Source organism: Cygnus atratus, chromosome 2, assembly GCF_013377495.2.
Source record: "Cygnus atratus isolate AKBS03 ecotype Queensland, Australia chromosome 2, CAtr_DNAZoo_HiC_assembly, whole genome shotgun sequence".
NCBI lineage: Eukaryota > Metazoa > Chordata > Aves > Anseriformes > Anatidae > Cygnus > Cygnus atratus.
In genome coordinates, this window is record NC_066363.1 from 42,240,531 (window position 1) to 42,262,563 (window position 22,033).

The 22,033-nt window shown below is 40.6% G+C and overlaps 1 protein-coding gene across 3 annotated transcripts in view; it reads left to right on the top strand.

Annotated features, from left to right (window-relative positions):
- The window catches only part of CMC1 (C-X9-C motif containing 1), a 42,069-nt gene that overhangs the window by 19,640 nt on the left and 396 nt on the right, over window positions 1-22,033 (top strand). The window contains exons 1-3 of one of the 3 annotated variants that reach the window (XM_035549847.2): window positions 6,266-6,416; window positions 7,087-7,261; window positions 20,642-20,732. In XM_035549847.2, the coding sequence (XP_035405740.1) occupies window positions 7,156-7,261; window positions 20,642-20,732 (197 nt within the window). In that variant the 5' untranslated portion in view covers window positions 6,266-6,416; window positions 7,087-7,155. Of the gene's footprint in view, window positions 1-6,265; window positions 6,417-7,086; window positions 7,262-20,641; window positions 20,733-22,033 lie in introns of those variants that run through there. The other 2 variants (XM_035549849.2, XM_035549846.2) reach the window with 2 other exon arrangements.

Genomic DNA, 22,033 nt, shown 5'->3' on the forward strand with positions numbered 1-22,033 from the left:
AACTGCATGTCCTTAACGATGTATTAAATAGTTGCTTTGCAGTTTTGGAATATAACCCCCTCTTAGAATCTTCATTCAGCAGTAACACAGCGCTTTGTGTAAATAACTCTAATACTTTAAGAGGTCGTGCTATATTCCTTATGCATGTGTATAAATATTTAAATTGTATATAAATTATGAATATTACCCTGGGGTTACTTTTGCACAGAAAATAGAGTCAGAATGGGTTGTGTAGATAACATTAGGTTCAGCAGTGGAAAATAGAACTTAGCTTTTGTGTCAAAAAGTAGTTGCTGTGCATTTGGAACTACAAACCAATAAATGGTGAGCTTTCAGAGAGCCTACAGGCAGTGTTTTGACCTTATAAAGAGCGTATGGTATTCAGGGCAATGCGATAGGGGGAAGAATTCTGTCCACCATTCTTGTTCATTAGAAAACCCATGAAGTTGGCAAGTGTATTTGCCAAAGAAAATTCCTCATCTGAATCACGAAAAAATGAAAGACTAATTCTAGTTGAGCGAAATGGGAATCAGAATAATAGTTGCAAATGCATCTAATAGACTTTGATTCGTATGAGGCGGTGCCTTGTGAGAATTATAGTTCTGATCTCCATTATTTCCTGTAGGCTGAAGAACTATACCTGTTGTATGTATCGTTGCATGGAATGTTATGAGTCAGCTCAGCCAGCCAAAAAAAAAAGGCACAGGAAGCATTGGCCTCATTGGCCTTATCAGGCAATAGGGGAAAACAGGTTAAAGTTGAAATACAGTTCAGCTAGCAAATGTAGCCTTAACAAGGTGTGGTGGTCTAAATGTTCTTCATGCTTTGTTGTTGTTGTGGAAACATCACAATGCGGTTAATGAAATCTCTAACTTTCTTCCTGCTTTGGGACAAAAACATTTTAAACTTCTTTTTCAGTGTGGAATGGTAGTTCTAAAGATTGCTCAATTTAAACGAAGTGAGTTGTCCGTCAGGCACTTATTCTTTGATATGGTAGTTAATGGATACTGTGGTAACATCATTGACAAGGCGTAACTTTGTTTTAAGTAGAAACCGTGTTGCCTGTTGATGAGTAAAAACGCATTTTTATGTTACTGTTCTAGTCTTTTTAATAATGGCAACAAAAATAATCCCCCTCTTTCCTGCTCCCAAATTGAGTTTTGTTGCTGTTGTAATTGTTTTCCAATAATTGTCTGTGTGGTGCTGCATAGAAAAAGAGTAGGGGAAATGTGTGCTGAAGAGTGTTCTATTTACAGGTCTGCTTGAGAGAGGAATAAAGGCTACAATAACAAAGGGTCATGAGACACTTGTGCTCTATTGTAATCCTCTGAATTTTATTTTTAACAGTTTAACGCTCTCAAAAACAAGAAGAAAGGAATCTTGCAGAAAAGAGCGCTTGGAATGTGTGCTGCCTAAGATCAGGATAGATGCCTTTACATGAAATGTAATTGTATGACAGAAGGTGAGAAGTATTTTGCGTGAGGAATCGAGAGCTGCAGAGCTGGTGAGAGGATATGAAAGGGGATGGACAAGGAATACTAGAGCTGTACAGAGCGTCAGAGGTGTGGTTGAGGCTTTAAATTTCTGATCAGGGAGCAAGAAAAACAATTTAGCTGCTGTGTACTAGATGTATGTGCGTGGGTACTGCAAATGATTTGAAAGGTATCAAGGGATGGAAGGTAATACTTCGTATAGGATAATGAGTGGGACAGGAACTTAAATTAGGAATTTTAGAGGAGATAGTGTAGAAGAGCACCCTTGGGGTGGGGTAAACAAGTTCTCTGGATATCCACAGTACCGGGAAGGAATTGAAATATTAGGCAATTTTGGAGGCTAGTTATGGTATTAAGGGATCTGCCTTCTTACCTTTTTCCTAAAAAGAGTTTACATAAAGGTTTCTTGAAGCCTGAAATGTATTTTTGCAATTCTAATAGCCAAGTTCAGGACTTCCTTGTATGTATGTTGTTATACATAATGTCTTGCGCTTTATAGCTTTCTTTCCTCCTATCTGATCCAGAATTTTGTGGAAGTATTTAGTCATTCTTTTTTTCCCTTCTGTAACATAAACGAAATTAATTTGTAAGCAAGCTGCCCTTGAAGCCTCCAGATCAACATGTTTTAAGACTATGTGAACAGTCCTTTTCAAAACCCTAAATAACACAGGCTGCATGTGTGTATAAGTTCATCATTATACTTCGAAACCAGGTTTGATCCAAGTCTTGCTTTGTTTCTTGGTGACAGAAATATCCTATGTGTTTTGCTATAGTTGGATGCTCATAAAGTTGTTGAAAAGGCAGTGCAAAGGCGTGTTGTAAGAGGTACTTCTACCGGTGGCTTGACACTTGGTTTCATATGGACACGTTTATCGAGATTATCGAGAGAGAGGAATACAGGGCTGAATTGGACTTTAAGATGCTTTAAGGTGGCCATGTCTAGTATACCTGTATTTGTCCTGTAATCTGATTAATGTTGCAGCTTCCTGATGTACGGGAATTCACAATGCCAGTGTATACCTTGCACTTGAAAGAGCAGGGTTTTTACTTCTCTGATGTGTTTGTGAAAAGAGTTGAAGAATGTTTTTATATGCTGTAAAAATGTACTGTTTCTTAATATATATGTATATATATAAAAACCAAAACCACAACAAAAAAGCAAAGAAAATAAAACGTTCCAAAACAATAAAGAACACAGCCTGCTGTTGAAATGCTGATGTCCTCGTGAAGACCTTCAGACACTGGGCAGATTCCTGCTAGTGGCCTGAATAAAAGCAGCGCTTTGAATGGAGTAAATAGGGCAATCTGTTTATCCAAAAAAGGCAAAAAGGGGAAAAGAAAAAAAGGGGGGCGGAAAGGCTTTTTCATTGACCATCCTGGAGAAATATTTCTGTTGCTGACTTCCTGAGATTGCATAGGGAGGGTGCTGGACCCTGAGGTTCCAGAGTTCTTTTCAGGAGCGTAGCAAATTCGGACAAAAAAAAAAAAAAACACCAAAAAATGTTAGTATCACTGGGTTAAAAATGACATTCACATTTACAGGGGAGAACTTTCAGGCTGCAGAAAACGATGCCTACTAAACAAGAGCATGACCACTGTCTGCAACTTCAGACACTATATTTTGTTGCCCGTTACTTTTTTCTGCCTTTGGGGTGGTAGCTTTCTACAGTGAATCTGACAGCCCAGTCAAAATAATTCATAAGGCCAGTGATGAAAAGTACCGTTTACTTTTTCTGGTGTAAATAATCTTTGTCATTCTTCATCTGTCCTGATTTTTTTCCCTTCTTTTTTTTGCTCTGTTTTCAGTATGTTTTTTTAATAATTATTCTTAACTCTCCAACTTAGTGTGCCTTCTGTTCGTTGTTTAAAGAGCATAACAAAAACATAGTCTAAACATCATTGAAGAAATTCTGCTCTTAAATATGAAAAATCTTTCCATATGCTTTCCAAATTGCAGAGGACCTCAATAAGGTAGGTTTTTGAACATAAATGTCAACACGGTAGAAAAGGCAAGACCCAGCAAGAGCAAGGCAGGCAGATAGACTGTCACAGGTTCAAATAAGCATATCCTTTCTGTCTGCTAGGAAGTTCAGGGTAAAATTCTGCCAGATCATAATGCTTGAAATGGTCTTATGTTATGTTAGAGGCATTGTTCTGCATTCTTACCTTAATGTAAGCTTCAGCATGTATCTGTTTAACGAAAAGAAACTTACCACCATTTTTCATAGAACAGGAGAATGTATACAGTTTTGGGTTCCGTAACCAAAGACTTAATTACTGATGTCTTAAACAGGGTAGGAAGCAAACTCAGAGCTTCAGGGGTGTCTTTATGGCTCTATCCAATATGCTAGGTTTAAAATATTTTCTTATTTACATCTAATGGTGTATCATTGCTGTTGAATAACAGCAATAGGTCAAATGGGTCTTCTGCTCTCTGGAGGGCTTTTTGTAATGGAAGCATCCACATCTTATACTTTTGAAAACTATTCCTGCTGTCACTAGTTTGAAAATAAAAAGCGTCGATGTGTATATGTGATGGATTTTTTTTATTTTATACAATTAAAACAAGTTGAGAAAGTTTAAGCCCTTTGTTGGGGAGTGAGGATGAAACGAATCCTCCTGCTTTCAGCAAAGGCTGTTCTGTAAAAGCTGCTTCTGTTCAGTAACTGTGAAACTTTAGCAGTTTTAAAACAGAAAATGACTGTCAGATTTTTTGTGGTTGTTTTGGGGAATCTATCTTGTTCACTTTGCCACCAAGTTTATGTAAATGCTAGTTACTGACTGTGCGCAAACTTTTGAGACGTTCATTGCTGGGCAGAGGATAGTCATGTAAATTACAATCCCCCAAAATATTTTTTTTGCAATTCTGTAGAAGGAAGAGATTTAACAGAGTTGATAATGTTTGCTTTAGCTGGATTCTCCCAACAGAATAGGAAATCAGGTTAATAGTTCTGGTCTCATCTTTCTCTCTTCTGATCCTGTCTGTTTAGGAATCAATTCAGGAAAATTTGGCATGTGATAAAACTTTATTTTCCTTAAGTTAAATATGCTAGTGCCATTTCTTGTGGATAACTACTTACATATTCCAACATGCGTTTATGTCCCTGAGTTTCATTAGTATCTCCTTACTGCTATGGTTAGTGAAAGGAGTTCACAGTGGAAGGTTTTAAGTAAAAAAAAAAAAAAAAAAAAAATTAAAATGTGTTGTCTCTGACAAAAACTGCTGGATTGCCATGACAGAATGAAATTTATTCTTTTCTAAATGATATCAAGTTAAGATTGGGAAACGGATGCAATGGCTCATAGGCGATTCTATTAGTGCAATCAAGTTCTGATCTCGTGGTCTTAATCAAGGCTTGTAGTTAACAAACATATTTTCACTCCAAGGCACAAGCAGTGGTTGCAGTGCAGAGCTGTCCATTGCAGACGTGCTGTTGCTCATCTCCGTTTCCTGACGTTGGAGTTGCAATGGCCTGGCTTGCCTGAAAACTAACTCCTCCACCCTAGCTAGTGAGGAGGGGGAGATGCGTTTCACATCAAGGGTAAATTGTAACAGTGGCTGTAATTCCTTTATGAGGGAGGACAGCCATGTTCGATGAACATATTGACATCACATTGTTACGCATAAAGCATGGCTGGTTATGCTGCTGATTTTTGTAAGGGTATTTGGTCTTCTGTAAAAGCCACGTAGAAGCCCTCGATCTCTGTAAGCATCTCTGAAGGATTCATTTGAGCTATTTTTTTCCTCCCTGTTTCAAATTGCTTCCATGTAGTTTGGGAGTCCCAATGATTTGTTTGTGCCTTCTCTAACATAATAAATGTCTGCAGGTTCTGTGCAGATGTGGACTGGCAGGATAGTAAGTGCCTTTAAGCTCACACCAAGATTTGGTGGAAAGAAAGGGGGAAGGCAGTTGATGCCTGCTACCACATAATGTATGAGGCTCAGCTGGACACAGGAGGTACCACTTCAAAATTTAGGTAGAACTGTTGGGATTGAATGAAGGTTTTTGACTCTTATGGCTCAGATTACTTTCTTTTTTTTTTTTTCCTTCACTGCTAGCAGCAGGCCTGAGCTCTGGTTGAAGACTGAAGAACAAATGAAACAAAATGAAATGAAAAGTTATCTGGAAGTAGACTAATTTGCCATCTTCTTTCCTGCTTCATCACTTTTTTTCTTTTTATCCCTAAATACTTATGATGCAGAAGTCTGAAATCATAGTATGTAGAAGAAAGCAGGCAAATAATCCCAGCAGTATAAGCTTAAATTCTTAAATCTGTGACTTGCAACCAGCCTGCTGTACAAGAAAACAGATGTCATGCAATAAATTAATACTAGTCTGAATAATAAGCAAGATATTTTGTTAAAGGGCTTTAATGCAAAGAAAGTGATTTCAGACTTTCATATGCTTGTTTTCTGTCTTTGTTTAAATGAGGCCCTTGCATGTGTTTTCTTTCCTTTATTCTTTTTTACACACGTTTGAGCTTTGTTGGGTTGAGAACTCAGTCTCTGGTTGGGCAGTTGTGATTAACTTATACTAAATAGGCAGCAGTAATGTGATTTGAGAATGAAAAGGATTCATTTCTTCTAAATGAGGGGAAAAACCCAAGGTTGAAGGAAATAGTTTACATAATCTGTAAACTAGTCAAGGAGCTGAATATTTATGCAGGTTGAAATTGACGCTTAGTTGCCCTCTAGGGGTTTTACATTAATACAGCATATGCTAGCTTTTGGGTGTTTTTTTCTTTCAGAATAAAGGTGGGAGAAATCTTTGGAAAACCTACATGCTGACAAATCTGTGGTGGTGGTGGAGGCATGTGTACATCTGCATTCAGCAAGTAAAGCTCGTTTAGTTCAGAACCCAGAGAATGGAGAAAAGATTTTTGGCCAGATTCTGATCTTAAAATTTCCGATCAGCGAAGGAGGTATGCATGGTCATTTTCATAGTCCTTACAGAGAAGACAGGATTTACCCCAAAGATCTTTCAGCCCTAAGCAGAGATGGGAGACAAAAAGTTGCCCAGGGCTGTAGTGGTGCTGCTGAGAAGGTCAGGGTGACCCTCAGTTCCTGCCTGCATCCTAGTCATTGAGTGCTGATGCTGTTCGAGTTCTTGGTGTCCTCAGTCCCCCCAGACTAGTGCACAGTCTTCTGCCACGTCTGGCCGTAGAGGAGCTGGAACCACGTTTGTGGACCCAGTGACTGAAACTGGTAGAGCTTCTGTCTTCCTTTTCTGTTGCTGTTACTGACTTTGTCATGTTGCTAAGCAAGCAGCTAACAAAACCTGAGTATTTATTGTTCATTGGGGTAGCATATGATATTTCCTAGGAATTATCATCATGCCATGGGAAGAAACATGACTACAGTGGTTTAAACGAAAGCCATCTTAGTTTTCCTCACCTAACCTTCTAATATTTCATTTGCCAATGGTTTTGTAGCAGATGCCTTGTTAGTACTTCTTCCAAGAATAAAATTGCTAAATAAATACTTCTAAGTGCAGTTGCATTTCTGATTAGGACAACCACACTTCTGTGATTATTTTTGCTGTTTCTTTTGTAACAGTAGTGAGACTGTCTTTCTCAAATCTTGTTGCATCAGAAACAAGATAACTGGAGCAGGCAGAACAGGTGGAGTTAAACAAGCAACTGCGTCCAAGCTCGAGTGTGCATGCAGGCAGCTGGAGGAACACGGGGTAGCCGACTGTCAGAAGCTGGAGTACAGTCCACAAGGCTTCATTACACCAAAGTCTGGATTAGTTCCGGTACAGTCTATGGTATTACACTGATTTTGATGCTGTTTGCCTGTTAAGCATTACATTGAAGAACAGTTCCTCTTTCGGGGGGGACTTCCATAGCTGACAAATAATTCCTGATGTGTTTTATTTTGCTTTGCAGTGTTGCCAAAAGCTTGTTTGTAAATCCTCTCTCTACAAGTATTTCATTTTACTGTCTTTCATTTTACTGTCTTTGAAATTATAACTGTGGCTATAGAGACATGGCCGTATCTCTTGATGTCTGCGTACAATCGGGTTTAAGCCCCATATACACTTGAATTCTTTGCCCTGGTACCCCTTGGCTGTGACAGCCAGTAGCGGCACAGAAGCAGTTTCTTGGCTGAGCCTGCTGCCTGTTTGGGCCTGGCATCACGGCTTCCGTCTGGTGCTTCCTCGTCAAAACAAGTGAACCCACGAGCAGAGCTTTATGTCAGCTCTGCGTTTTCATCCTCCTCTCTGGTCCATGCCCAGCCATTTGTGCAGTAAATGCTTTTTGGAAGCCATGCATCGGACCACAAGACATGTTACGTTGTGGGTGGTGGTGGTTGGTTTTGGGGTCGTTTTCCTCTCCTCCTGTGGTCAGTTTCCCTCTTTGAGTAAACACCTGAGCTGCTTGCTGTCTTCTCACAAGCTTTTGCTCCAGAATGGTAACTGCTCTGTAAGTTGGTTGTAATAAGCTGCCTGTCTTGCGTTTATTCTGAATAGCATCGGCCTCATCTGTTCACTTTAAAGTCGCTGAAAAGCTTGAAGAAAGCATGCGTTACTAGCTATGGCGGAGTGTGTGGCATGGGACAATTCCTGATAAAGTGGAGAACAGTGATCACCCTGTTCCTGCAGGGCAAGTGGCAAACTCCTTGTGCAGCAGCTGGCTAACTTGCTTTGCTACCTGAGATCAAAAGTAGCTTAGTGAGCACCTTTTACCCCCAAACATTTGATGTCTTAGCCTGTAGCAGGGCCCATATGTGGCATATAGTGCAGTGCACTAACCAGGCCAAGCAGTGATGGAGTTTCCTTAGCATGAGAGCTTTGGTCACTGTTGCAGGAATGTCTGTGAGCAAGTCTGTGAAGGTGTGGAAGTGTGGGAAAGCTGCCAGGCTCAGAGCAGTGCTCACAGCTCATGGAGAATTTTCTGGGACCCCAGCAAAATATGGAGCTGTAATGCTTTCTCACTTCAAACATGCTTTGTGCAGCAGTTTCAAAGGTGCAGGGAGAGTATGGTGGCTGGATTATTTGCTATGCAATTTTTAATAAGCTGGTTATCCCAGACAGCTTACTTAAAACGAGTACTGATATACAGAAGATGAAAGATGTGTGTTGAACAGTTCCAAATTTATAAAGCTAGTGTATTAAGTAATACCGGATCTTGCTAAACTTTGATAGTATGCTTTCTTGTCACATTAAAACTCATCTCTTTAAAAGCCTGAAATGAATAGGGAAGCGTGGCTTCCTACCTACTCAGTGATGCATGTTCTTTTGAAATGTGGCCACCATTGCAGAAGGTCTTCGGTATAAAATTCAGAATACAGAAACACCACAAAAGTTTTTTTGCAAAAAAATTGTGCTTCTGGTTCTGTCATCCTTAAAACACTGAATAGTAAGTACCTCATCCAACACAAATGCTTCCCACACTTCCACACCAGCATGCACTGAAGGCTACTAATTAAAAAAAAACTTATTTTGCAGTATATATTTAGTCTTTATTTTTTTTTTGCTTAAGTACATGGTAGTCTATTTTGGAAGTGTTGGAATGATGGTTGGGACAGATCATAGGAAGAACTGTTATCTGTTAGGGAAGGTCACTTGCTCCTCGTAAGGAGCACAAGTGCACTAATCTCTGATATTGCATCCTTGTTGGATTAGGCAGCACGCTGCAATTTTGGCCCCATTCTGTATGCCTTCACCCACCAGCTGAAAGCCTGAAATCAGTTTCACTTTTCCTTAAAGGATATTTTGCTTCATTCAGAGGAGGAAGTAATAATAATAATAAAATCGGTATTTCTCCTTTGAGTTAAAATCGTATGGTTGGAAATGTAGCAAATTGAACTGCGGGGGGGCATCTCCGAAATGCATCTCGGAAACAACGTGCTGTAAGCTGGAGCTGGTGTCATGGTGGAACAGCTGTTTAATTGCCTCCCTGCGAGTTACATAAATGACCTGCTCTATCTCCACCGTGTGGTCGAAGGACACTACTGCTACTTCTGCCAGGCAGTGAGTCTGTCTTCTTTATAAATAGATCTTTTTATTTAAATTCAGAGTTCAGCTAAGGAGTCAGTCACTGTGGGACAGAGGGAGGGGGATGTTGTTGCTTTTAATCATCTGTTATGCTAACTTCTCAGCTGTCCCTGCGCGGCTCAGCAGCTCCTGCAGGAGAAGGGAGGATGAGCAGCGGCGAGGCCGCTGTGCGCTGCTCAAGTTGGATGCACTCGTTTAGATAGGAGCAGGCAGTGACAGACAGTAGCCATGGGGGAACTTGCATTTGTTCCAGTTCTGCCTCTTCCAGCGCCTGGTATGGTAACGCTTGATGTCAGGGATACTTACGGCAGGCTGGGAGGAAAATTAGATCAAGGCCGTCTTAAAGAAAGCAGTTGTTAAAAAAAACAGTGTCGTTTAACTGGGTGGCTGTGCTTGCTGGGCATGGGTTACCTGGAACTGTGTGTGTATACAAGGCAATGCTTGCACTTGACAAGAACATTCCTAAAGCAAGTATCTTCAGTAGGCAGATCATCGTTTACCCAAGTAAACTGTTTCACAGCAATGTATTTACTTTGCTTGAAAGGATTTTTTTTTTTTAATTTCAATGGGAGGAAAAAAAAGAGGTCTGCTTGCCTTGAAAAATCTGCCTGAATCTGCCCAGCAGTTTGTTGTCTCTGAGCACTTAAATCTTCCTTGCCTGAGAAAGCACAGTCACTGTAAAGCCTCACACGTAATAGCTGTGCCCTTGCAATTTCTCCCATCTTTATCTTTCCGAGGACACGACCAACCCTCTTCTCTGTAATGCTGTGCTCTGGGTGTCTTGCTTAGCCAGGGGCGGGAGGGCTTTGCCTCTTAGCTCGTCAAGAGCTGGCTTGCTGGAACTTCCTACTGGTGCTGCTGTGCTGTAGCCCTCTGTTTGGGGCAGAACACAAATATATATATGCATTTGTATGCATATACACTTACAGATAAGTGTGTATACACACAAAAACAACAACAAAAAAAGCAGACAAATCTGGAAATCCGGGATGAGAGATCAGACTCAGGTCAAGCTTGTGCCTACAACTCCAAACTAACAAGTAGGTATTTTTAAGGCGTCATCTTTGCCAAAGCTCTGTTTGCTGTTTAAGTCCATGTTCTGTTGAAGTTCTAGTGAATAAAGGCATATTATTAAAAAAAATCATGTCTGTCACAGCATTTCATCAACATTCAGTGGTCAGAAAGTACTATCTTACATTTGAAGGTGTACTTTTTTTAAAAAAAAAATCTTTTCTTCTGGCTTTGTGGTTACTTAAGAAAACATTTTCACTGGTCAAGTTTCATTTGTACATTTGGAGTTCCTATTAAACAGAAAACTAACTTCAACATTTCTACCCCTCATCCCACAAAGTTGTTTTGATCAGACCTCATGCATGCAGTAGTAATACAGAAAGGTAGAATGAGGAGAGCAGCGGGACTAATAGCTGCTGAAAATGCCATGAGATCGCATGTGTATGTATATAGATGTGTGTGTGTATATATATATATTTCACAACTCTGATTTTAACTCTAATTACTGCAACATGGTGTGGTTTTGTTATCAGTTTAAGTAGTTGTCTATTTTTCAGTTGTACTAATTGTGCTGGCTTGAATTACTGTACTTGGCTGTGTCTTCCTTGGTCTTTTTGTTTAAAGTGAAACAATTTGCATCTTTTTTACACTTGCTGCTTTTCAGTTTCATTCACTGTCTCTTAGTGCTCATTATGAAATTTGGAAGAAAAGGCCCCAACAGTCTTCTGTGAACTAGCGTTAGATGTTTGGGACAGACAGAAGTTCTTCCCTGCTGTTGTTTGGGGCAGTGCCTTACTTTAGGGTTTCTGGCTGTACCTCTGGCAAACATCGACAACTGTCAGTCCAAATGCGAACAAAGTTTAGATGTCACAACATGGGTAGTGAGTCCAGGGAGAGAGGTTTCCCCAGTACGAACCTGTGCATCACGTGGGAATGGGACTATGTCTTTGTCATCCACTGCTTTACCGATTTTATTTATGGAGAGAAGAGGACTCTGGAGGGTCTTTATGAGACTTTATGGAGAGAGAAGAGACTGCTCCAGGGGACACCTACATTATGATGTGTTTAGGAGACGAAAGCTTTGAGGACTGTTGCTACCAAGTGAAGGGGGCTATTGGTACAGCCGTCTGGGAGACTTTTGGGCTTGCCGTTTGGGTACATGTCACTTGTTCGCACAGCACTGTTTTCATAGCTACGGAGCCAACCTGGATTATTGTTCTGGAAAACTTCAGCCGACTCCACAGATAATCTCCTGGTGCTGCCACTACTGTTTATCTGCTGTCCCGCGGCTTCTCAGAGCAAGTAACTGGGCTGTTTGGGGAGGGAGGGACAAAACCAAGCATGTTTGATCTACGTGGAGTGCCTCGTGCCTCTCCTGCATCCTGCTTTGGCCTATTGCAGCTACGCCAAAGAATTGTCAGGGAAGGAGTGGCAATACAGGCGGCTCTTCCACATCCAGCCGAGGGATACTTTGAGGCCAGTTATTTTTTTTTGCAGCAGGATTTTGAAAACTTGCTAACGAAAAGGGCATCTGTGGTATGACACAACCACGACTGCAGCAGTTGTGACTTAAACAGTTGAGACTTGGACCGAGGTAAGCTGGAGACAGGTCTATGTTGAAGGATTACAAGATAACATATGGCTTTTTGGTATTGGGTTGGTTTTTTTGGTCTTTCTTCCTCCTCTTCTCTCGGAGGCTTGTCAATGTAGACCTACTGTGCAAGTGGTCGTAAGTGTTTTGAAAGGCATGTGAGGAGTTTGTGCTTCAAGGTACAAGCCAAGCCTACAGTTGATAGGGGTTAGGAAGAAAGTTCACTTGAGAAAATGCTATGCCATAATGTAGACTTTCTGGCACCTTTTTTTTTGAAGCAGCTATTACTGACTTCTGAGAAAGACAGTATGCAGGATGACTGGGCCCTCTGTCTGATCCAGTATGTCATTTTCTCATCTCTAATTGTAAGTGTCCCCTGAAGCAGAGTCTTCAGATTTGTTTCTAGGATATTGGTAACACATTTTCTACCCCAAGGCAATGTGTTTAGAGAAACAGTTTCTAATCTGGGAGAAAGTACTCTTCTTCTGCATGTCACAGGTCTGCTATCTGTCTTCTTGACAGCTCTCTTTTGCTGTCTGTTTACCTCTTAAAGATTAGTGACTTTTCAGCATTTCGTAGCAGAGCTCAAGGTACGCAGTGACGTATTGGAGGATCCTGTCTGCATCGTATATTTTAAGACAAAGCTGGTTTTCCGTGGTGATCTGGAGAAGATTGGTCAGGAGGAGATATCTTTAATGTGGTGAATATCCCTTCTCTAAGATCCCTGGGTTCCTGGAACTGTCTCTCCTTTCTAGTCCGGCAGCGTGTACTACTACCCATGGATTATCTGCCCCGGTACAGAGCTGGCAGCACGCTGGAGCTGGAAAAGCTGAAATGGAGCAGCTTTTTTGGGAGGTGGTGATGGGCAGGAAAATGGAAAGTATATGACTGTATGTTATATCAGATGAATATTTGTGGAGACAAAGTATTTGATCTGATAACAGGTTCACTTGAAAGAATCAAGGTTATTTTATGTCAATTTTCTCTTTGCCCTATATAAGATGCATTTAATTATTTCATGCTATCTCCCTCTATTCAAATTAATCTGAGTCTTATATATATTGTTGCTCAAATTAGAATAATTCTTTAATCAGCTGTGTTATGCAAGCCATAGTAGACCAGAATAGGAAAGCTTCTCCTGGCATACTGACGATGCACGTATTTTATTTGTTATTGTAATTTAAAAGTAAAATCAGAAATATTGATTTCTACTTGACTGGAGAGATGATTTAGTTTGAATATCAGACTGATCTTAATCAGGTGAGAATTAATTGAGTTGGAGGTATTAGATATTCAGTGATGTTAACTGAACCATGATCAATCTACAGAGAAGCTTTCTTTTGTACTGTGTTAGAAATATCAAACAGCTTGTACTCTACTATGTAAAACAATCTTCTCGTGTTCATCCTACTACTTCCTCTGGCTCATTAAATGCACCAGTAATCTATCCTCTGCATACTGAATAATCTTCCAAGTAACAAGCTAAGAAATCACAATTTAATACAAAATTAAAAGCACAATAACTTCACCATAAAACGTCGCTGATAAAGTTTTGAGTCACTTTAATGATTTTGTACAAACTTTATAAACATAGGCTGTAAAATCTTGTCCTCATTTATGTTTTAATAAACTGTTTCCTCCTCCTCCTACCATCGACCCCCAAATCCCTACTGTGCTTGGAAATCTTTTCTCCACCCAGTGGTAGAGCTCAAGGACTGATCCAAACCTTCGCTAAAACTATTTCCTTTTTTTTTTGTAAGGGGAAAAAAAAAAATACCCCAGGAGTAGAACATAAGGCTGGTCTGGATCATGATACAAGCTTCTTTTTTTATTTTTTTATTTTAAGAGTGTGATAGCAGTATCATAAGTGTTGAGAAAATATAAATGGTGAGATAACACCTCTGTAGGACTTTCTCTTAAGTAGTAAAATTGTAAAGTCTTTAAATAAACTAGAGCCAGACCCGAGAGGATCAATTTATCTTGATAATGGGGAATATTTCATTTATTTTATGCACAAGAACACGTGCAAAAGAGATACACAATGATGATTGATAAGTGGCAGTTCAATATTGTATTAATTGCACAACGCTTTGCAAGGTGAGTGAATAGCAAAGTGCTGGGTATTGTTATGAGTCTGCAAAAAAAAAAACCTTCAAAAATGGCTTTCGTTTTGTAGTTTATACACTTAAAAAAAAAAAAATCCCTTAGCATTGTTTTATCACCAGTTTACATGCTGCTGGTTGTCTGATGATAACTCTCAAACGCTTTTTGTTCTTCTCTTGCTTTGCATGTGGAAGGCTTTCATGTTTGCCTAAAGACATAAATACCTGATTTAAAAAAAATAAAAAATAAAGTTTAAAAAATAAATGCTATGTAAAAACTCCCTGCAAATACAGTCTGTTTGCTGGTTGCTCTCCTTTATTAAATCACAGAAAATCAAAACTTTGATTATTTTTAATGTTTGAGATGGAGCGTTACACTTTTTTTTCTATTAAGTCATCTTTTCTTTGTGTTTGTAACTGAAATTTCTGCAGCAGTCCGACATGCAGATGCTGCCATTTCATTTTGCATTCAGCACAGGGAAGAGACCAGCAGCCTACCTATATATACGTGAGGGTTGGAGGGGGTGGTGGTAGGCTATGTAAAGAACTCTTGTGTCTTAAATACGGTGTTGCATTTTGCTTGTCCCCTGTTTATATGTCTGCAGACACTAAGATGTTGAATTTAACCATGTCTGGTTTAATGGGGTTGAAGAAAATCATTATCTTTATATCACAGAATTGTGACAAGTTATGTCAGATGTTGGTTTGGCCCTTCAAGTCAAAATCCTGCAAATTTTTATTCTCATCATACAGAAGCAAATACTTTTTGAGCCTATAAATACGTTCTAACAGAAAAATGGGCAGTATCCTCCCTTTTATTTCTTATTTCTTTTTTCTTTAAATTTAGAATTGTATGTGGTGGTGAACCTCCACCAACCTTGTTGTAACTGACTTTCTGGTAATGCATCTGACCTTTCAAAGTTTGAAAATCATCTCTTCTAATGTGTTGAATATTGCATGTGCCTCTCTGCCTGCTTGGAGGGATAGGGATATAATTTATCCAGCCTTTACTCTGAGATAAGCGAACTATTACCCAATTTCACTTCAGTTTCCATCTGTTTCTCATAATATCTTGTAGTCTAGTGATAAGAAAGAATTAGAGGGGGGAAAGCTATTCAAAATTACTAAGGAAAAACATTCTTTTAAAATCCTGACTATTTTTAGCAAAGATTTATAAGGACTGTAAAGATTTTTGTATACCAATTTCTTCACTGTGTCAATCTTCTAGCTTTCAAAGAAACCTTAATAAAAAGAGAGCTCTGTAACCTAATGAAGTTCTTAATCAACCATCAAACATACTAAATAAGAGCCAGACATTCAAGAGTAATTCTTCATGCCTCCAACATTATTTCTGTAGAATTTACAAACAGATTAAATTTTAATAAAACAAACAAAACCGAAGTTAGCTGAGACACCTTGAGTAATAGTTTTAGAAGGATTTTAAAAACTACTTCTGTTCTCCTGTGACCTTACGTGTGCCAGGACCTACAGAGCAGCTGTTCTTCCCTGTGTTTTCTGTGCCCTGCTTTCTGAAGGAGCTGGAGTTGGGATAACACTGCTCTTCGATCCTCGGCATTTGGAGACCTGGAGTCGGCAGCTGCTGGGGACGGACTCGGTGGCTTCCCCGTGCTTCTCAGTGCCTGAGTGCTCCCCAGTCAGTCTGTGGAAGGGCTTGTCAGTGACACGAGGCCCTCACATCTGTCCCTGAAAATCACAGGAGCCGAGTGGTCTTCCCATCGCAGCTAGACCACCATTGTGCCCAGAATGCATCTTGGATTTGCCTCACAACAGAGGTGAGGTTTTCTTTGCAAGAGAGTGTGAAAAGAGGGAATCTGGGCTCTAAACCAGTGGTGAAGTGTTCGGTGAACAGCAGTATCCTTGAGAAGAGCTGTTTGCCCAGTGTGCATCCCCTTAGACACAGGCTGCTGTGCAGAGAAGAGGCTGTGCTTGAACTCCCAAATTCTGCTGGAGGTTCTTTCTGCTGTGAACATAGGAGTTGGAGTGCTTGTGCTTCTTTGCATCTTTTAAGCATCTTTGCAGCTCTTCTCTTGCATAGATCACTGCTAGTGTCTGTTTCTAGTCAGTCTTCGGACCTAACCTATGCCGAATACGGTGTCATAACCTGTAACCGCTGCAAGCTAAAGCGGGGTCCACAGCCAGTTCCCACTGTAAGTACCAGGCACCTGCAGGATCTGTCCTTATCTGCGCATAGACTGATTAGTGATGGACATATGCAGCTACCAGAGCAGAGCTTTATCAGAGTTCTCTTTGAGGGGCTCAAGCTTATGTTTTCCTTCCAGCAAGGCATTTTCACTCCATCCCTCATTTTATTTAGCTTGTGTTGCCTCTTGTTCTGCTCCTCAGCTAGTGCTGCCTGTCAGCTATGTCAGCTGTGAATAGAGGCCAAGCTGCATTTGAGTTTCCACGCTCAGCAGCTTTCAGCAGTAGGGTGAGTATTTAGGAAGTTAATACCGTCATGCGTCTCTTAAAGCATGTCGAGAGGAGGGAGTACTTGCAGCATGCTGGCTGGAGATGCCTGGCTGTTTGAAAGGTGAGCTATGCAAATAATAATACACTGTTTGTCTGGACTAGTCAAGCATAAAATAACTCCCAGCAGTGTAGAATGATGTGTATTTTAATTGTTCTTTCTTGATTAAATCAAACGCTGTCAATTTTGAGAAAATTAATATTTCAGTTTGTCTTTCTTCCTCATCTCTTTAAAACTGATCAATTTCAGTACAGTAATACTGGGAATAAAAGTTAAAACACCACAGTTCCTAATGATGGGGTAACTTTTATTGTTTGTTTGAAACATACTCCATTTCTTTGTTTTGTTGCAGCCTGCACTGAATTTGCAGGCTGACCCAAATTCACATCTAGGTTCGCCGCTACCTGAGGTTCTGTTGTGGCAAGGAGAAAGAAAATGGTATTTCGCCACACGAGCTCGTAGAGTCATGGAAAGCTACTTGCTAAAGTTGTAAAGGTGGGATTGTGCACGCGATTATTCAAAGATCAATTCTGCTCTGAGAGCAATTGTTCTTTGTATCGCAGGCGGTATCAGGAAACGGGCTTGTTTGGAGCTCGAGGCTGGGGTCCCCAGAGCCCTGATTTCTGCTTGTAGCTGTTAAAATGCCCAACTACAATGGGTTTGTAATCAGATCCTGCATACCCGCTCCTTTTGTGGTGTGTCGCTCTGCGCCCTGAAGTTTTGGTCTACAATGCAGGCATTGCCCGAGTGAGGAATGTGTGGTGATGGTCAGATTACGGAGATGGAGATGAATTCTTGGTTTGAGATGATATCTGGAGCTATTGTGTGCTATTTGTGAGATTATTCTCCAGGCCAGTAGTTGTGATACTTTGTGCTGATCAGCAGCGAGATGCTGTGTTTCATGAAAGAGTTGTGAGCGAGACCGAGCATGATTAAAAATAAAACAATGATCTCCAGGCTCCTGTAAGGTTTCTGATAAACACAACTAAACCTGTCTTGCACCGCAGTCCTTACATAGCTGTCAAAGGGATTTTAAAGTGCTGGAAATGAGAGAGGTATGATTTAAGGTTTGTGTGCTCGTAAGGGGATGCCTGATACCTTTCAACCTGCTCCTTTTTTTCCTCCACCATTAAGCATCAGCGCTGCTGAAGCTGGATAGCTGGAAGCAGTTTTATCACTTCGTAGCAGTGCTTTTTACGTGCCTGACCGTGCACCGCAAGCGGGGCCTTCTGGAGCGGGGGAATGCTTGCAGCTGCAGCTCAGGTTTTGTTCACGGGGACATCACGCCTTGAGCCAATCAAGGCTGCTGAGCTAACAAGTGAGAGGGACCTCCTGTTGTCTTCGGTGGTTTTTTACTTCACAGCTTCCAGAAGGAATGATTACTACAGAAAAACAGCACAGCACTTAAGGAAGTGCCTGTAGAGAGCAGAAATCAAGCTGGTTGCTAGCTGAACCATGATCTTTCAAAGACTTCAGATGTTTTTTGCAGAGAAACAAAGGGCATTTTTAGAAATGTGATAATAGGTATGATTTTCTGAGGTGCTGATGTAGGGACATTGAATGTTAAACACTCCAGGAAACAACAGAAAAAAATGTTAGAGTCACCTTTAAAAGTTGAATAAACGTTTTGATAACCTAATAGCATGCTCCCCGTATTGTTCTGAGCTTACACTGCTTCATAAGCTTTAGCTGTTTAGAGGTGTCCTCAAAATTGTACGTGTATATTGGGGTGATTTGGGGTCTAAAACCAAAACATGTACCAAAGGAGGTCTGAGAAATTGAGCATGGTTGTTAATAGGTACCTTTGAGCACAGGTTACTGTGTCTTTCCAACTAGTAATTAACCAGTTAATTTAATGCTTTTTTTTTTTTTTTGGCATACTTTGATCTGGTACATTTTAAAGTGGAGCGTTGCGGTGCGACCAGTGTGTAACGCTAGGTGCTGTGTGTGTTGAAGTGCTTAATGGTAACATGTTCAAAATAGGTGGTAAGACGTCAGGTCTTTGGAGAGTTTTGCCAAGATCTAAGTTTGGCAGGGTAAGGACACAACACGGTCATTGAGACTTTGAGCAAGACACAAAAAGGCTAAGGGTTTTTTGGTGTTATTTATTAAAAGCCTAATATAGCCATCTGCTGGCAATAAAAATCATGGGTTGAGAGTAAGACGGGGGGGGGAAGGCAGAGGGTGGAGGCGACAAGGCCAAATCCTGCTCCACCTCCAGGCCTCGCAGACATGCTTGGGGGGAGCCCAGGTTCGAGCCAGGAGCCGCAAACAAAACAAGGAATCGGTTCCCTACTTCACATCGGCAGGCAGGTGTTCAGCCACTCCCAGGAGATCAGGGCTCATCATGCATGTAACAGTTTCTTGGGAAGATAAACACCATAACTCCCAACGTCCCCCTTTTCTCCTTTCCCCTACTGCTGAGCATACTCCATGTTTGCGTGCACCGTGTGTGTAAACGTAATGTATGTACACAGTGAGTGCAGATGCTGTTTTCCCTTGGTATCACCGTGAAGTTTTGGTGTTACTGGATTAGCTGTAAGTTTACTAAGGATACTTAAGAATGTAGCAATTTTTGTCTGTCCTGAACTTGTTGCATAGTAGATAACTACCAGGAAGAGCTTGGAAGAGAAGAAGTAGATGTAACTCTGGAAAGGGACCTGGTAGATTTGACTTTGTTCTTGGCTTGGTGACTGGTTGATCTTGGACAACTGGCTTTCTCTCTCTGCTTTTCTTTTTCCACCTGATGCTGACTAACGTCGACTCCTTTGAACAAAACAGTCTGAAATCTTCTGGTAGGAACAGCTTGCTCTTACCTGGTTTATTATTTAGTGAAATATCTGTACAGGGTGCTGGTAACAATGAGGCATAATTTGAGTTACTCCCAGATGCAAAACACAGCCATAACCATGACTTTCCTTCCCCCTCCCAGCCCCCCAAACTATTTGTGTTTCAGCATCTCACTGACTTGTTCTGGAAGTCTCGAGGCCCTCAGACTGTGTACTTCCACTTCATTGAGCACAAGGATGCCAGAGTGTTTCTCCTGGGAGGAGGCAGATGATTGTCTCTCCTCCCTTTTATATTCTTTTGTTCTGAAATGCCACAGACCATGATCCCAGGAACGTTGAAGATCGTCAGTATTTTCACAGGCAATGCTCCTTGCGTGTCCCTTTGGACTTTGAAGAATCTCTGGGGTGCAGAACACCTGAAGGCCCCACACCACACAGAAGCCAGCAGCCCTCCTTGCAACACTGGGGTGCCGTAGAGGACAGCCTGGCACTCCGGGCTGATAAACTGCTGGCTTTTCCCTTGTGCTCCTGAGAGAAGAGGGTTTTTGGAACCTCCAGGAGAGAATCAGGACTTGTCTTACCTCTTATCCCAAGGAGGTGACTGCCAGTGGCATTCCTTTGCGATATTAGTTGCTGTCAACATTTCTGCACTCTTAATTTGTAGATACCAATGTGCTTCAACAATTTCAAAAGCTTTCATTGTAGAGGAAATGCTAACAACCCTGGCTTTACCTAGCTGGTCATGCTTCTGTTTGCTTTGCTGTGATAGCCCTGATGTCTCATGATGAAAAGTCGGCGTAAGAATTATGGTTTTGCTGCAAGAATAGCTTCAGAAATTAGTTGGTATTAGCAACAGCAGTTTTGTGTGTGAACGTGGTATATGAGAGGAGAATCCTAATTGAAATCTGTTGCTAAACAAGTGAAAAAGACCCCTCACAAACAGCATGAGACTCCAGGCCAACGATGCTTGTATTAAAAATAAAGCAGGTCTGGTTTGTGAGTCCCTCCAGCCCTGTAGAATAATTTACTCATACCAAGAGTTTATATTTTTTTATATTTATAGATATTATATCTAAATAAAACAATTATAAAAATTGAAATAATGTAAAATATATATTTTTATATTTTCCTACCAATTTTCATTTTTTCTAATTTTTTTTTCCATAGCATTTACTAAATGCTGTAAAGAAACCGGTTTTCTTATGGTGGTGAAGTGTCGGAAAGAGAACACAGCACTGAAGGATTGCCTGGTTGGCTAGTAAGTCCCTTGTGAGCTTGTTTTGCTACATGTTTTTGGCTGTACTAATCTAAAATTAAGCACTAAATCTTCTCAAAAGGGTTTTTTGCTTGTGAGCTGGGTGGTAATTTCCTGAAAACTGGATCTTTGCTATAGAAGAAAATGGGGTGGTCTGGGCTTGAGAAGGCCTTATTTCACTAATAGAACTGTTCCATGGCTAGAAAGACTTCATCATTTCAATGGTAACGGAGCCAGGGTTTCAGCTCAGGTGAGAGAGAGCCCTGTATGCACCCTGCTGAATTGCATATGCGGGGATAGGGAGGAAGCAGTAGAAACACCTCTGTATTCTGTTCATGTTCCCTTGTTGAGACAGAATAAGTTCATTTTGATTTTCCTTCTTGAACTGTCTTTCAATATTTAGTCTCTGCTCTGAAAGTATCCTGCTGCTGCTGTGAACAGCACTAGGAAGTTGTTAAGGTATTAGAGGGGCTGACCTGATGCCACCCACAGTGGATTGAAATGTCTCGTCTTGAGGTCCCAATTTACCCCCACTGCCACCAGCCTGAAGTGATTCTTGAATTTCTTAGTGTGAGGGTTACTGTTTTTTGAGCTTGATGTGGGCGTAGGTGGTTTGTTTTTGGGTGGAATGCGTGTCCTGCCCTGTTAAACCAGAGGTTCATGTTAAGTGCCTTTAAAGTAGTGGCAGTTGGTGTCAGGTAGTTGGGAATTGGTGGAAAAACCTGTGCAGCTAGGCAAGTGTTCAAACCCAACTGCAGCAAGAACTTCCTGGAGTTTCTCAGTTTTATGGGTCTATACATTCATGTGGTAAATTCTGCCTTTTTAAAAAACAAAACAACAGCACAAAAACCAAACAGGCACAGTAGAAAAATATTTAGTGCTTGAATAATTGTATTTAAAGTTACAAGTAAAATGAATTAAATATAATGATCCAAGGCCCTACATGTTTACTATTGAAGCTATAAACTTAAACCTGTTCCCATGAAATCCAGAGTAGTTGTTCAGGTATAAAAATACCCGTGGTATCCAGTAGCTTGTCATACTGAGGAAGCCTAACTGCAAATAATGAGGAATAATATGGGCTTTATTCAAACATTAGAAGTATTTCCCTTTATCTACTTTCTGTATGGTTTCAGTGCATAAGCCTGAAAAGGACTATATCTCAAGAGAGAGCACTGTTAGAAGAGAATGCAGACCAACTCAGTATTTAGGCTTTAGGAAGATGAGTTTCACTGCTTCTGTGCTTTCTAAAACAACAAAAAAAAAACACAACAAAACAAAACACATTATTGAAAGCAGACAAA